General features: G+C 38.7%; 1 protein-coding gene across 1 annotated transcript in view; it reads right to left on the bottom strand.

The window, feature by feature from the left end:
* Window positions 1–17079, bottom strand: part of BICC1 (BicC family RNA binding protein 1) — a 305576-nt gene that overhangs the window by 30857 nt on the left and 257640 nt on the right. The window contains exons 5-14 of the mRNA XM_007451161.1: window positions 15418–15576; window positions 14081–14134; window positions 13443–13637; window positions 12964–13215; window positions 10491–10622; window positions 7669–7855; window positions 5675–5836; window positions 4880–5076; window positions 4609–4741; window positions 3930–4086 (exon numbers count right to left, since the gene is read on the bottom strand). Coding sequence (XP_007451223.1) covers window positions 3930–4086; window positions 4609–4741; window positions 4880–5076; window positions 5675–5836; window positions 7669–7855; window positions 10491–10622; window positions 12964–13215; window positions 13443–13637; window positions 14081–14134; window positions 15418–15576 — 1628 coding nt within the window. The remainder of the gene's footprint in view (window positions 1–3929; window positions 4087–4608; window positions 4742–4879; window positions 5077–5674; window positions 5837–7668; window positions 7856–10490; window positions 10623–12963; window positions 13216–13442; window positions 13638–14080; window positions 14135–15417; window positions 15577–17079) is intronic.

Raw genomic sequence — 17079 nt, 5'->3', positions numbered from 1 at the left:
AATAATTTCCTGTAACAACTATTTAACTTTCTATATTTGCCTGTGTAGTCTTCAATTGTCACTTTGGTTAAATGGATAAGTTAATGTTGTTTCACAGTGATCTTTGATCCTATTTGACCAAGTGTTTTTAAACCTTTTGATATTTTTGACAAAATTCCCCCAAATCAAATCCCAAATGAAATCTTTCTGACCTCAAACTAACTTTGAGATTTTCCAGAGGGCTCCTGGGACACATCTCAAAAGAACTGTTCCCTTTTCTTATAAAAGGAGAGATCTTAAACTAATTAGGCTTCTTTGATGTGTTAAATTACATGGGAAGTATTGTCAAATAAAAGTAACACTAAGCCCTCTCCTCTCTATTTTGTATTTGTATAGGTATATAAGTGTTCCAGAGCTGTGTGAAATTCCTAGAGATGTGATATGTCCAGGTATAATGTTATCAGTCATAATTAATATTAATGTAAACTGGTGTATTTCACAGAAATAACTACATTTCTTTATCAAACGAAATCTCATCAGATCTTGAACAATGGGCATTTTTAAGTCTTTGTCATTTACAGAGACTTACTGTCTTAGATGCTTCTGCAGAAGTGTTCTTACAAAAGTGCTTCATCTTCAAGGAGATTCATGGAAAGGATTTTAACAAGTGCATGTTTCTGATAACATAAAGGTCATAAAACTGAACTGGATTCAAGCAGAACGAATATCAATTATTGTACATGGGACTAAATGAATTGAGGAGGAGAATGATTGTAATTTTTTAATGATTTTTTTTTGTTTGAAAAATTGCTAGATCCTTAATGTTTTCTTTTTCTAGATTTAAGGAAACCTTTTTTCCTAAGTTATCGATGACTTAAAGCAATCTGGTAAAGTATACCTTTGTAAACAAAGACGAAACATTAACTTTTCTCCCTACCTGATCCCTCCAGAAACTCTTTGGAAACTCTTCTGTATTCTTTGCACAGCAATACAGTTAGTTATTTGCAAAGGTCAATAAGAATCTGTTCTCCTTGCAACAGAACACATTGGAAACATTGGCTATATTACCAAAGCTTTGACTGAAATGTCATATTTGAGAGAGATGTACACAGCCTCAGATATGATCTGACAGCTCTGAGGAACTAAGGTTAACTTAATAAAGCCGATAAAGCCCCTTGAAAAAAAATTGGCCTGGTACTCTGATTACAGGGTTCCTGGCAGCCTTACCCGGTGAGTAAGGAAGGTCGTTTCCTGGCAGGCCCAGGAACCTCAGGTTATTTTTGGGACCTTATGAAGAGAGGAATTCACCCAAACTATAGGTATTGTAGGTAAAATCTGATGGCGAGTCCTTGGCTTGGCTTTCTGGCCTCAGAGGCTTTTAAGAGTTCAATCTGAGATTCCTTATGAAAAGTTCCTGCAAAGCAGTTTTAAAAAGTACTCATACAATACAATCACTATTCTTGCTGCACTTATGTAAATAATCAAGGCAATTTTAAAGCAAACAAATTAGTTTAACTGCAATTATCTTTTGTTTTAAAAAAATGGAAGTAACTGTAGAGAAAAAATGTTTGCACTTTTGTAGATATTAGATTCTAGTGCTATTAATTTTGAGGTGTTGTTATATTCCTGTAAACTGGACTGGATCCTGAATTCTTCTAGATCCCTTCAAATAACTAGCCACAATTCTCCAAACTCATGTTTCCAATTTTCTCCCACCCTTCTGATTTGGAATCACTAAGAACAAAGACGGTCCTTGAGTCTCCTTGGAAGGGACTACACCAGACCGTCTTCGCTACTTAAGATGGCAGCCAAACTTCAGAGACTTAGGTACACATCTCACAGCTGAGGAAGACCCCACCTGACGTCTGGTCCCGTACACCAGCTGGAGACCTCAAAATCAAACTGACTAGTTGGAGAAGGAGCTGACACGGAGGTAGACCGCTTCCTCCTGAGACCCCAGATCAAGACTTCACACTTTAATTAAATATGAAACCTGTTTCTTCTCTTTTTCTTTCCTTTACTCTGTCTGGCATTGATCCAGAAAGATGATACAGTCATCTGAACCTCTCAGGCCTTTGCTAAGGGAGGTAACCTCTGTAATTTAGAACTTTTTATTTCAGGTTAGGAGACTTACTTCCCAAATGCACTGAAAACTTAAATGACTCATGGCTTGAATGGGCAAATGCAACAATCCCTGCAAATGAATCCATGAACAGCACCACTTTAGTGGAAGTGGTTTGTGCCCCAACAGTATTTATCTTTGTCTGTGGTGGTTATCATTCTCCTCGGGCATATGGGTGCCTAGATGGCTAGCGCATAAGAGGGCAATGCCTCTTGAGTTATCTAACTGTGCCCCTAACTATTTACAAACAAACTGAGACACTTCATTGGACAACTCCCCTGAATTTATATTGCAGAGTTGGGAAAGTCCAGGAGGCTTTCTTTCATGGTTCAGGATTCACATTCCATAGCACGGTCCTACCCCCAGGGTAAATGTAAATGAAACTATAATCAGGAATCTCTCCTTAACTCTTGAAAATACTGCAAAATCTACCAAGACAGTAGCTGCCCAACAGAATTCCTTAGATTCTCTGGCCAAAGTTCTTTTTTCTTTTTTCTTTTTTTTAATTTTTGGCCGTGCTGCACGGCTTGCTGGATCTTAGTTCCCCGACCAGGGATCAAACCTGCACCCTTTGCAGTGAAAGTGACCCGTGTCCCCTGCATCGGCAGGCGGACTCTCAACCACTGCACCACCAGGGAAGCCCCCAAAGTTGTGCTTGATAATAGACTAGCCTTTGATTATCTTTTAGCTGAACAAGGGAGTGTCTGTGCTGTGGCCAACACTACATGCTGAACCCGGATTAACATTCTGGGCAAGTGGAAACTCAGTTAACTAAAATCACTGAGCAAAGCCACTTGGCTTAAAAAAATGACTCCTTCCGCAGGGTCTTTCTTTGACTTATTTGATTTTGATTGGTTTGGGTCTGGGGTACTACGGCTCCGAACTGCCCTCCAAACATTGGAAATGATTCTATTTATAACAGTCACAGTAGTCTCCCTGGTGCATTGAATTCTCTCAAAAGCTTTAAATGTATGTTTGCAGCCACTAACCACTGAGCAAATGACCTCCCTGAAACTGGAATGCCAGAAAAGAAAGGAAGAAAATGACTGACTAAAACAATTGTGAGCCTGAAGTCATGACCTGTGAATACCACAGAGATTCAATAGCAAAAAAAAAGAATCATGACCTGTGAACACCTCACACAGGATCAGTAAAAGCTATAAGAACTAAACTATAGAGAGGTAGCTGAGAGTGGTGCTAATGCCTTAAATTTTGATCACATCTCTCACTTGGGCTGAAAAGTCTGATCAAAAGGAGAGAATTGTGAAAAAAGGGACAACAGGCCCAAAATGTCGCTTGTACTAAGCCCCATATCCGCCATCCAAGACCTGATACCTAACCTAACTGCAGTTTCAGCCTCTCCTAGGAATGTAATCTTAACCAGTCCTGTCTGGTAACCCACCTGATAGACCCCTGCCTTCTCCCAAAGGAAGGTGACCTTGCCTGAAATAATCCTTTCTTTATGACTTCCTTGTCCCGCACCCTTTCTGCCTTTAAAAACCTCTTCTTTCTGCAGCTCTTTGGAGCTCCTTTCTATCTGCTAAATGGGATGCTGCCAATTCATGAATTGTTGAATAAAGTCAATTTGACCTTTACATTTATTCAGTTGAATTTTGTTTTATAACAAGGGTGAAAGTTATCAGATACTATTCTTAATAAAATTTTTAAAAGTAAAAAGAGAAGATAATCATAAAGAGAAATGAAAAACCCATGGATAATGTCAAATGCACTTGAACCAAAGAGCACTAACTACTGAGTTTAACACAAATCCAGCTTGTTATACACTTTCTTTCAGAGGATCAAGGGATTTTAAAATTAAAATACATACTGTAAGTGTGAGTTTTTTGTGCCCTGCAATAGTTCTACTGTCTGCCTCTTGGCACAGGAAACTTTGGAGGGACCCATCATCTGTTTCAAGTCACCAGCATTTCCAGAATGGGAAGGACTTCGGGGCATGCCTACTTCAACAAAAGCATCATTACAACCTGCAGGAGAAGAGATAAAAAAGCAAAAATCCAGACATCATCTTACTATCAACAGTCACCTGCAATGGAAACAAATCAGAATCCAGTTCTATGGAGACAAAAGCGTAACGGCTTTCAGCTACAGAGAAGATGCCTTAAATTCAGGCTACCTCAAAAACTCATGATGAAATTTGAAGACCCTCATGTTTCTTTAAAGATTGTTAAGGGTGAAGTGTTATTAAAAGAAATACTCGGGAAAAAATTACACACACACACACACAGTAAGTTAATGCTTTCCTGCTGCACAATTACATTCACTTTAATTTAGGAAGGTCCAATGTAACGGGAAAGTGGTTCTTTCTACGGCAAAGTGCTCTTTCACCATGTTCTTTGGAATTTCATTCAAGATACTGTCTCTCTGCAGTCTTGAGGCAGGGTGAATCATGACTAGTTAGAAAAACCCACTCCAAATCACTGCACAGACTTTCTACAATCCCCTTTATCCAATCAACAGAGCAGGCTCAAGTTCAGAAGGAAAGATACCTTCTGCAGGGTTTGATTTGGGAGATGCCTGCTCAGATGCAGTTGTTTGTCTGGATGGATCACCATGATTCGCACTCAGCACTTTTTCTCCAAGTGATGAAGTGGATATTGCACCATATTTTATATTCGGAGACTGAAATAATAATAGAAAACAACACAGAGATATGGTCACAATTCTAAAATTCATCTCAGGTGAAAGTTTAAACGCGTTACCAGTGGCTTATCTCTTACAAACAGCATAGATCACGTGATTCTTGCTGACGGGCATTACCTGTGTGTGTCCATTTAATGAAGCAGAGATTTTTTTGCTTTCTGTCTGCATACTGTTGATATGGACATCAACAGGAGTCAAGCCAGGAGGGGGAGATGGAGCTGTGTGCCCGTAGGTGGGCACTCCAGACAACAAAATATTGGTTAATGTGGCTTGGGCAGTAGATGGAATCATAAGGTGTGGTATAGCAGAAAAACCTACAACAGCATTTCATGAAGACAGACATTAGACAGGAATAAACTCAGAATCAAGAAGCATTATTTTATTATTTTCAGTAACAACAAAAAAAAGTCATTTTTGTTGCTGCAAACTGAGAATTCAATTTTGATACCTCTCTGTTAACAGGTTTAACACATTACTATAAAAACACAGAAGTATTAAAATGGAACAACATTTTAGAGAGTATTTAGTCCAAGCCCTTCACTGTACAAATGAGGAAACTAGCTAGATTTAGCATGTGCATATGACTACCAAGCAAACTTGTCAAACTAGAACGTGCATTTCCTAATTACCAGGTCAGTGACCCTCGTGTGCTTTTGCCACTGGCTCCCTGCACATCATGCCCTTTTTCCTGATCTGCTTGTCATGTTTGAAGATTACATATTACTTTTATGAAAATCTCACTGCTTTATTATGCTTCATTTTAGTTGATTTACACTCTGGAGAATTTGTTTGGCTGCAGTGTTCTTGAACCATAGTTCTTCCCTACGGAAACGGAACCACTAGTAAATTTTACTGAAAAACTGATTAATACCTAAGAATACACACCTTTGATTGTACTTAAATAATACTGACCTGTGGCACTTGAATTACTAGCAAGTGGAGGTGCCCACAATGTGGGGCTAGGGGTACCAGAACTTGGACTTTGCAAAGGACTGACTGAGCTATTAAGAGCATTCAAAAGTGAGTTCGGGGTTGTCGAAGTATTCAGAGATAAGGCAGTGGGTCCCAAAAGACCTGTAATGAATGAATGTAAAGTCAATACACATAAACTCAAGAATTAAAAATACAGATGGCATCAATACTGCCATCTGGAATGCACATCCATATAATCTGGTATTTTCCAAATATAAGATATGAGTGACAGATTACCTTCTTTCAAATATTCACATGAAATATTGCATGATACAACTCCAACACAGGACCCCACTTGCCCACAAACAGAAATGGAAGACAGATATGCCCAGACCAGGACAGTAGTCAGGGGCCTGGAGCACCAGTCAGTTGCTTCATAATCACTTCAACTAGCCAGGATGAACAAAACTGTGCTCACATGGAGACCCATTTTGTATTTCTCTGCCTAATTCACTTGTCACCTGCTTCCAAACAAACTCTTTTTAAACCACTTGCAATTAGCAGTGACTAGGGGGACGTTTTCCTGCAACAGAATATCTCCCTTCGGTCCATTTGCAGAGGCTGGCCCACCTGCAACAGTTTTCATACCGTGTATGACTTGTCCATACATGACGTCTTTGGGTCCATCGCAATGCGTATGAAGACTTTTCTGAGAAAAAAGAATTGTTTTCCCGCTTTTTGCTTGTTTTAAGGATTTAACCTTTGATTTAGAAATGAAATTTCCCTTCGGGCATTTCAAATATGTTCTAAAGTGAAATGTGAGTTTGTATAAATAAGTTCCCAGGAATACTTAACGCTAGAGAGAGCCATGAAAACATCTTAAAATTAAATCACTCTGATCTTTGCTCACTTTTTTTCTCTCTAGTGCAGGAAGAACTCAGCTCCTGCTAAGTTGCCTGACTGGCATTTCCTGACTCACATGCATTGCTGTGTTATTACAACTCTGTTCAGAATCTCCAGTGGAAGGGACAACTTTGGGAGATTAGGGGCCAAGGGGGAAAATCTGTCTTTACTTGTAATGGTGTCTGGGCAGGGATACTTGGAATCTTAATCATATTATAACCGTATTACATTTTTAAAAAGCAAGAATAATTATTAAAAATGTGAAAGACTGCTGAGAGTATTTTTTTCTGTCTCAACACTGAACTTGGTAGAATGATCTGTGAGGGTTATTGCATTAACAACTTATATAATGGCTACTGAAAAATGTGCAAAGAAGTAGTGAACCTAGAATAACTGTAATATAGCAATGAACTTTATCCTACAACATGGGAATCCGTAAATGAGGCAATACATATCACACCATGCCTATTAAGTGGCTCACCCTGCTTTCTTAAAGAACTAAAGCACCAAGATGATGCTGTTCTTTCATCTTTCTCTTCTTCACCTCAGATATAAATGCAGGTTGGTTTGTTTCCCACGGTGGCCGCAGGCTGGATCTCCTTTGTGTTTGGGCAAGGCAGGCCTAACCACTAGGACTGAGGGTTCTGTTTCCTTTCTCCTCCCCGCTCCCCACCCCTCATGCAGGTCTGCAATTACTTTTTGAAAAGCAAACTGGATCATCTTTATCTCTAGGGACTAGTGGCAATATTGCAAATGCAAGAGAGGACAAACACATAAATTATAGTCCGCCAGCTCACTTCACTCTCAATGGCATTCTTAATTTAGAAGAACAAACACAGCCACCGAAAATACAACAGCCAGACCTTGATTATTTATGCCAAAATAAAAAGAATCTGGGAAACAGAAATCCATAGAGTCTAACAAAAAAATCAAAATGGATTGATTCGAGTTGTGCTGCTTTTCACCTGATCATAGGGCCTGAAGAGGAAAAAAAACAGCCTTTAAAATGTAGCCCCAAACAGTAGAAAGAAAGGAAACTGGATAAGCAATCCCCCAGTGGCTGAGAAGGGCTATAATAATAAATTTTATACCTAGTCCAGTGAGTCCGAGGCCTGCGGAAGCTAAGATATCCAGGCTGGGACATGCCAGGCCGGCAGGGCATGATGCTGGGGATGGACTGGTTGCTATGGTAACCCCACTGCTTTCAAGTCCGAGGAGACATTTCCTTGCTTCATACATATTTAACGCATTTCGCTCAACACTTTTCACAATCACAGACTATGAAAACACATAATGAGAAAGAAAAAAGTGACATGCAAGTAGTCTACAATGAATTGGGGAGGGGGCTGAGAAATGAATATGGTAATAAGAATTCCAGTCAGGGAATGGATGAATGATGCTTTAATAAAATCAACTGCAAATTCTAACCACGTATTTCCTAAGTTTACTCCTTTTGGTAAAACCATAAAATGTTAGTTACCATTTATTGGGTGTGTCCTGTGTCCCAGGCACTGTGATGGAAGCTGCACATATATTCTAATTCCTGCAAAACCTCATGGGGTGGAATTATTATTCATGTTCAGTGAGGACAAGGGCCTTACCCAAGGTCACAGCACAGCTGTGGAGGAGCAGCTAGAGGACTGGAACTTGGGTCCTGCTGTCTCTACAGCCCATTCCCGTTTATATCCTCTTGTCTCTACATTAAAGCTTTCCCCCCTTTATCTCATCTTTACAAAACAAATCAAACAAGTCACCATATACAGACTGCATAATAATAGTCACTTACATTTGACATTTACAGTCTACTAGTTAACTAATGGACCTTGAGGTACCACTCTTCCTCATTGAGGACATATTTGTGGCAAAGCTTATAGTAAAATAAATTTCCAAACAATAAATCTTCTTTTTTTCTTCAATGGACTCATCTGGAAAATTGGAAATGTGAACCCAAGGGGGAAAGCCTCCAGTGGACAATAAACAAAATGTGTGGCTGAGACAGCAGTTAAAGCAATAATCAGCCTCGGGGCCTGTGAGGCATAATTAAACAGCCCTGGGATGCTGCAAGGCTTCAGAGTTCTCACTTAAAATCTCTTTTCCCCTGACCTCTGTTCACTTCTTGCCGAACTCCAGAAATCTTCCTGTGCCTGTCCATCGTTACATGCAAAGTCTCTTCTGACAGTATCTTTTCGTTCTGGTACGTACAGTGACTCTAGTCAACTCAAATTAGTAAAGTACAAAGCTTCACAATACATAAAATTAAGGTTCTATTCTCTAACTTTAAGCTCAATATATCAAGTTCATTTAGATTCAATCCTATCTTCTCCTTTAAAGTTTTCTTTTGAAGAACGCATGATTCTTTTTCTTACGTTGGACACTAAATACCACATTATTTACATACAGACAAAATTGTATATAGTAATACATGTTATACATATACCACATGCATATATGATAAAATTCAGTTTAGAAATTTAAAAAATGGAAGGCACAACTGTTTGGTGTTTTACCTACTATAATTAAAAATATACAGAAATGTTATCATTTAGTACATGTTATTATGCAACTTGCTTTTTTTTTTTTTTTTTTTTTAATTTTTGGCTGCGTTCGGTCTTTGTTGCTGTGCACGGGCCTTCTCTAGTTGCAGCGAGCGGGGTTTACTCTTTGTTGCGGTGTGCGGGCTTCTCACTGCGGTGGCTTCTCTTGTTGCGGAGCACGGGCTCTAGGCGTGAGGGCTTCAGTAGTTGTGGCTCGTGGGCTCTAGAGCGCAGGCTCAGTAGTCGTGGCGCACGGGTTTAGTTGCTCCACAGCATGTGGGATCTTCCCAGACCAGGGCTCAAACCTGTGTCCCCTGCATTGGCAGGCAGACTCTTAACCACTGCGCCACCAGGGAAGTCCACAACTTGCTTTTTTTATTCAACACCATTCTTGTCCTCTGGCTTCTGATACAAAGGTTTCTTCGGCATGTATGAGTAGAAATAGCATCGCTGAGGGTAGGGTATCCGTGTTTTCAGTGTGAGCACATGATCGCAAGTTGCTTTTCAAAGTGGCCGTATCAACTTACGTGCTTTAACGTAGGAACACTCCTCTTTCCTCAAACTCTCACTAGCACTTAATAACGCCAGAATTATCCCATTAAACTTTGCAGCATCTTAGAGGAGAAGTTCCAAGAAGGCTGACCTGGGGACACTTCATTACTTAAAGTATATATGACAGGGCTTCCCTGGTGGCGCAGTGGTTGAGAGTCCGCCTGCCGATGCAGGGGACGCGGGTTCGTGCCCCGGGCCGGGAAGATCCCACATGCCGCAGGGCGGCTGGGCCCGTGAGCCGTGGCCGCTGAGCCTGCGCGTCCGGAGCCTGTGCTCCGCAACAGGAGAGGCCGCAACAGTGAGAGGCCCGCGTACCACAAAAAAAAACCCCCAAACCAAAAACAAACAATGAAGTATATATGACCGACAATGGCGCCTATTCTTTAAATCTCCAGGGCTAGCACAGTGGCTCACAATTAGTAAGTAAACTAAGTATTTTTTTAATTGCCTTGGATGTGTATACATACACATATGCACATAACACAACATTTATTTAGCCTTACCAACTCTCCGGCAAGTTAGTAACGTTTAAAGTTACCAGATTGTGAATTAATAAGAAAATGTTTTCCCTTTCCTTCCCATATATGTAATTAAAATGATGGTCACAAATGGACTCCAAAAACCAACATATATATAAAAAAAAGATCAATAATGAATGCTGTTACAAATTTACATTTATATAAAATAACTAAATATAACATATAACGATGTATATTATATAGAATATTTAGTTCCATGTATATGCAAATACACATTTATATGAAAATAACACTATACAGAATGTGAGGTGATCCATGGTTCTCTTTGGGCCCAGACTCTGAACCAACCTTGCTTGGCTGTTTTGGCTTTGGTTTAATACTGATGAAGACGTCGAGCTGTTCCATCAACTGAGCAATGAACTGTGGATCAACTTCAATTTCTTCCTTCATATCAAACATTAGCACAAGAGGAAGACAACCCTAGGAAATGTCACAATGGAAAGGGTGAGAGGTTAAAAAGTTACTCATTTAAACATCCAGTAATTTAACATGCCTACAGATAATACAGTCTTTTATAGATTTAAAGAGTAAACCAAAGTATTAAAGCTAAATTATATACCTTCACATAGCTTAGAAGGCTGGTGTGCAAATCATGTTGAGGGGTAGAAACTATTTTTTGGATGACAAAAACATGTGCCTTATGTTTATTTGGGCCCTGAATTCGTTATCTACTCTCCACCTTGGAAAATTCCTCCATTCTCTGACTTCAGTTTTGTTAGTGACACCAGAAACGAGATTCTCAGCCACATCAAGGATGCGAATCTTGTGCCCTGGCTCAAAGACTTACAGTGGAGGCTTTTTATTGTCTCCTGAATGAAATCTAAACATGTATCAGCCTTTAAAAATCTCCACATTTCAGCTCGGCTTTGCTGGTGCAATCACAGGTTTATGTGTACATGTCTGCCCCTTCCTCCAGGCTAGACCAGCCTCTTGACTATATTTTAAACAGGTTCTGACACTGGTATCTTAACTCATCAAAAGGCTTCTTTGCCAACCCAATTCCTACTTCTCTTCTGACACAGCTCAAACCTTACCTCCTTCCTGGAGTAAAATGCTACTATCACCCCTTCTCTTCACTATCTCACTCTTTAGCATGGCAGAGTTTAGCACTTTTTTTCTCTGATGCTGTCTTCCTGGCCCCTAATCTACTTAGTATAGGAACCAGATCCCATACATTTTTACGATGTACAGATTGATGGATTTGTACATAATTATCAGAAGAAATTACCATCAAACATACTAGAATTAAAATGAAATCACCAAGTTCCATTTCTCTTCTGGATAAGTGATGTTTGTAAGGACACTGCTATAAAAAAATGGTGATGGTATTTATTTATGTATTTTATTTTATTTTATTTTATTTTTTTTGCGGTACATGGGCCTCTCCTGTTGCAGAGCACAGGCTCCGGACGCGCTGGCTCAGCGGCCATGGCTCACGGGCCCAGCCGCTCCATGGCACGTGGGATCTTCCCGGACCGGGGCACGAACCCGTGTCCCCTGCATTGACAGGAGGACTCTCAAGCACTGCGCCATCAGGGAAGCCCGGTGATGGTATTTAAATGTAAGTTAAAGGCATTTAATTTATCTCTCCCTCATGTCTTTCAGTATTGTTTAATAATAATAATATGTCTCACTGCACACCTGTATTTTTGGCAGGTGTGATCAAAGTATGAATATGAATTCATAACTGTGCTGATGGCTTGAAAAGTTTACTAACTCAAAATAATATCTAAAGAACTTGAAAAGCGCAGAAAAGAAAATATGAAGGGTAATCATAGTAATCTTTGAATACAAATATACTCTCTAACTAGCCATATATTAAAAGTAGCCTAACTAAGCCTCGCTTTTAAGAAAATTAAAAATTAATTCTTAAAATTACATATTATAATTCCTTAATGATTATAACAAGTTATCATCTGTCAGAGGAATGGAATCAACAATACAAATCTGGATCTTCTGAAAGTTTCTCAAGAACAGATTCTGCAAGTTAATAACAGCAAATGTAACACCTGAAGTTTATGGATTCAAATGTCACTAAAGGTCTAGACTGAACAGGAGAATATAATGGTGTTTTTAATAAGAATACTTGTGAGTCCTCAGTATGTCAGTCCATTTTGTTACTATACATCAATCTACACACTGGGTTTTTAAATGAATATAGGAAGGATAGAAATATTGAAAATTATAAACTGGAAGCAGTAGTAAATTATATAACTGTTATTTTTCTTCAATGCATGACACTCAAATTCACGGCTTAAACAGCATTTTAAAAATTTTATCAGAGATTTATGAAACGTTCAAATGTTTCATGCTACCAAAATTTACATCTTTGAGGGTAAAATTTTCAATGTGCTAATTTTTAACTTTTCTGTTTAAACAGAAGACTTTTTTGGCAAACGCAAACTAATACTACACATCAAATAAAAATAACCACCTTCAAACTAATATTACACGTCAAATAAAAATAACCACCTTCCACAAAATACAGCCAGTTATTTCCATGTAACCTCTTCTGTTGCTTCGTGTAAGTTAAAAGAATACTAAAAGGAAATTACTCACCTATCAAATGAAATTAAGTCTGTGAGGCACTATGTACCTTATTCTTTTATTTCCTTTTACCAAGTAAGTTGTTTATTTGACCAGGATTTCAAAGCACTTCCATAAATACCACATTGGTACAGTATGGGCAGCAACAAACACTGTACCCAAAGAGGTTAAAAAAAAAAAAAAAAAATCGTACCATTAACTTCAGTAAACCTACCATGAGATATTGCCTTGCAAGACAGACAGACTCAATGGTGCCCTGGAGGTAGACGGTGGATTTCTTTTGTGGATTACTGGGATCGGGAAAGTGGATCTGAGCACCCGTTCTCTGCATGATATGTTTGATGTTGCTTCCATTCCGACCCATCATAAAGAGATGATGCTGAGCTGCGATATCTAGTTGCGTGCTCACAGGGATAGCTGACGCCAAGCTCCCGGCGAGATGTTCCAATAGCATGGCAGTTCCTTCCTAGGAGAAAAGGGTGGGAAAGAAGTAACCCTATACCGTAACCGTCCACGTTGAAGGGACAGATTCTACTGCACTTCTGACAGCTGTGGAAAAACTCAACACATTCTAAGAACCAGAATGTACTATGAGAAAAAATCCTGGAAAACAAATTACTTTTAAAATCCTTTAAAAATAAAACTTGCATGATTTGTACACCTACAATGTTCGGAATTACCTAAACCACTTACCTTCACGGCACTTGTGTTATTCTGAGACCCTCGTACTATCACAGTAGCACCATACATTCGGGACCGCTGTTTAAATGACACTGAAATGTTGTACGTCTGTGATATGTGCTGAATGGAGGGGGAATTAGGATCGGGCACTGGTTGAAGAATTCCAGCAATCGGCAGCTCAAACATCAGCACCAAAGGAAGCAGCTCCTAAAATGAAATTACAGAACCCAGGGCAAATAGTTAAGTCACTGTACATTTAGAGATGTGTGTAGTTCATTCATTCTTTTCTGAAGATGGAATTTTAAAACATAATGCTTGTATTACAGCCACAAGCTTGGGTAGACTATATAAAGTTCTTTACATGAAAGGAGACTTTTGTGAAACCTGAGAGTTTGTAACTTAAGCTGCCTGTGGCATTTTTCCTCAGGCGTCTTTTTGATCATTTCAAAATCATCAGAGAAATCAAGCCAGACAAAATCCAGAACGCCTCTAAGAAACACCTCTGATACATTAATATAATTTCTGTCACTATTTCCTACATGTTGAACATATGATTTGGTTATAAATTGATAAATTATGGTATTTTTATTGCCTTATAATGCAGACATCGCTGACACTGATTTACAGTACTAAAGGTAAAAAATAGTTACCCGAATTCTAACTCGGGCCGATTCTACTCCTGCCGGTTGTCCTGCTATAGATACCTGCAAAAAAAGAAAACACAGAGTTAGATTTATTGTACTCGAACCCACATCTGCTTTCCCAGTTATCTACACCCTCACTACTCAAAGTGTCGTCCAGGATAAAACAGCATCGCCTATCTGGGAGTTTGTTAAAGATGAGGGATCTCAGGCACCAACCCAGAGCTACTTAATCAGAATTTGGATTTTTGCAAGCTCTGGTGATGTGTGTCAACCGATCAACGTCACCTCCCGGACTTACCTAAGACCTCCCAGCCCCCATGAGCCCATCCTGCCCTCGTCACAATTTCTCGTGTTCACTGCATTTTCTCCCTTTTTATAAAAACTCTCTGATTACGAGATGGATATCAATGTGCAATGACAGTGCCGCACTAAGTTCTCAAAATAATGAACTACGTCCATGCTAGTTGGCAAAAAAACTGCTGCTCCAACAGCCCTCTCCTGGGATCTCCTGGGCTTTCCTATGATCCATCAACTAAAGAATTACTCTTGGCGTTAGGCCAAGGGGGTGGGGCTCCAGGACAGCGCTCTCTCATGGGCCATGCCCATGCCGTATCAGCCATCAAATATTTTGATTACTGCTCTCGCTTTTTACCACGGCTTCCTATCTAGTTCTTTATGTATGTGTCCCACTGTCGCCATTAGTCCCCACAGAGAAAAAACTGTATCGTATTCATCTTTGTGGCCAACATAGTTTCTACATTGTGATTAGAGGAGAGAAAACTTCCAAATAACACAGAGAACACCATCTGTTCTTCAAGTACTGACAGCGTTTTCATGTAGACAGGTGAGTTCCATTTGTTTCCCAACACAAGAACGAGAAAAAAAATGTGTATAAAACAGAGCCATAATTCAGTCAATGTGAGCAAGTCAGACACTCATACATTGCTTCTCAGAAGGTGCTCCAGTGTAGCCTGGAGGACCACTTGTGCGATGCTGCAGACAGAATCCCAGCTATCAACAGGTACTTGGACTAGGCAAGCTTTCAGGTCCTTTCCTAACTCACATGCCTTCCGAGACTTTCGTAGGGACTTCGTTTTATGTTGCCACGATATCCTTCCCTCTCTTCTACAAACCATTTAGAGATCAAGGATTTATGGCCCATCTACAAGTCATCTCTTTAAAAAAGAAGAGCACCTTCAGTCTCCTTGGAGAGGGACATACAATCCATACTAAATGCCATCTTCATGATTACTCTTTTGCTCTCATCTCCCAAAAAAGTTATGCATACAGAAAATGCAAGCTTTAATTCGTCCCATAAAAGTTCACGTGAAAAGACAAAGCACCTGGTTGCTTTTTTCTGCTTGATTATTCCTGTTGGAATCTGGAAAGTGGATGTGGCATCCTGTTTCTTCCATCACCTTCTTAATATTGTTGCCACCTTTGCCGATTACATGAGAATGTTCTGTATGTGAAACATCCATCTTCAAGGTGACCCGATTGCTCTACGTGGAAATAATGTATTATTTCTTGATGCATGAAAAAGGAAGGAACAACTCCTAAGAAACACTTTTCCCCCAAAGGAACAGGATTAACTAAAAGTGACCCAGTGGAAAATCTTACATTTCTTAATAAGATCATCTTAATCTATAAATTTTTCAATTTCTATCTATTTCTCCTTGGCTAATAAAAAAGAAATTTTCGTTTAAAGACAGACTTTTTACCAAGATAATTTCTGGGACAGTAGTATTTAAGTAAAATTAGGTATAATTATAAAAAAATTACTCATTTTTCCTTTAATAGATATTATTCATGAAACAGAATTCAAATAACTAAAAACAGATGAAAACAATTACAAGAGTGAATACATGTATGTTAGTAGAAACGCTGAACAATGATAGAAAACTAGAAATAACAATAAAATTCACAACGGAATAAACAAACATTTCACAACTTCTCTATCACTGTATGTCAAATTTTACAAAGTAGATAAATTATTCTTGCCGGTAGGAGTAAGAGTGAGGAAGATACCACAAAGTATGCATCTCTAGCAGTAAAAAGGCTTAAGTAAACCAATACGGAGTGTAAGATTCGTTAGTTACATTAAAGCAAAATGTAAAATTCTAAAACATAATGAATAATTACAGTCAGACTGGAATCCATGTACTTAATTTGGGGAAATGCAGTGCTGTAAAATTATAAAGACTGACATGAAATGTTTTCTCATTTATAAAATTGATATTGAAATTCTTCAGTCCTTACAAAGTAAAATTAAAAAGTCAAATACGACAAGATGTTAAAAATATCAATAGGTTTACATTTTCTGAATTCTTAAATTTTAGACTTATATCCATTAAATACTTTGGTTTTCAAACTTAGTTCTTTTAGTTTATCCTCTAAAAAGAGAAAAAAAGATATCCTTTTTTGGATGTCCTAAAATATTTAATAATTATAAGGTGAATATTTCTTAAAAATTAAACAAACAACAACAAAAAGGAAACAGGAAAGGAAATAAAGAGGAAGAGATCAGAAACCATTTCAGTGAAATACCAGGTGGCAAAACATAGTGGTTAAGAGCCGGACAGCCTGGATTTGAATCCCACCTCCCCACTTTTCAGCTATTGGATCCTGTGCAAATTCCTTAATATCTCTGTGCTGATAGTTATAAGGATTACACCAATTAATATGTGTAAAGGGTGTAGCTAAGTGCCTGGCATATAGCAAGTGATTCTGACGTGTTTATTAAAATAAATTCTCACAAACGAGTATACACTTTTACATATTTTAAGTTCTCTGTTGTCTCTCTCTACATATACTTGTAGAGAGACAGAAGGTACAAGACAAATTGTGAAATTTCATGCCATCACACACACAGAGCTACACAGATTATCCTGGTTTTCTACGGATATCATAAAGGCAAATATGCTAATTCTTGCAATCTCTATTACTTGCCCTATACTAATCCGGGTCAATATTTTTTAATATATACATACATATATATATATATA

The sequence above is a fragment of the Lipotes vexillifer genome, unplaced genomic scaffold, assembly GCF_000442215.2.
Source record: "Lipotes vexillifer unplaced genomic scaffold, Lipotes_vexillifer_v1.1 scaffold1309, whole genome shotgun sequence".
Classification (NCBI taxonomy): domain Eukaryota; kingdom Metazoa; phylum Chordata; class Mammalia; order Artiodactyla; family Lipotidae; genus Lipotes; species Lipotes vexillifer.
Note: the sequence above shows the minus strand (reverse complement) of the source record. Positions and strands in the feature narration are given on the sequence as shown.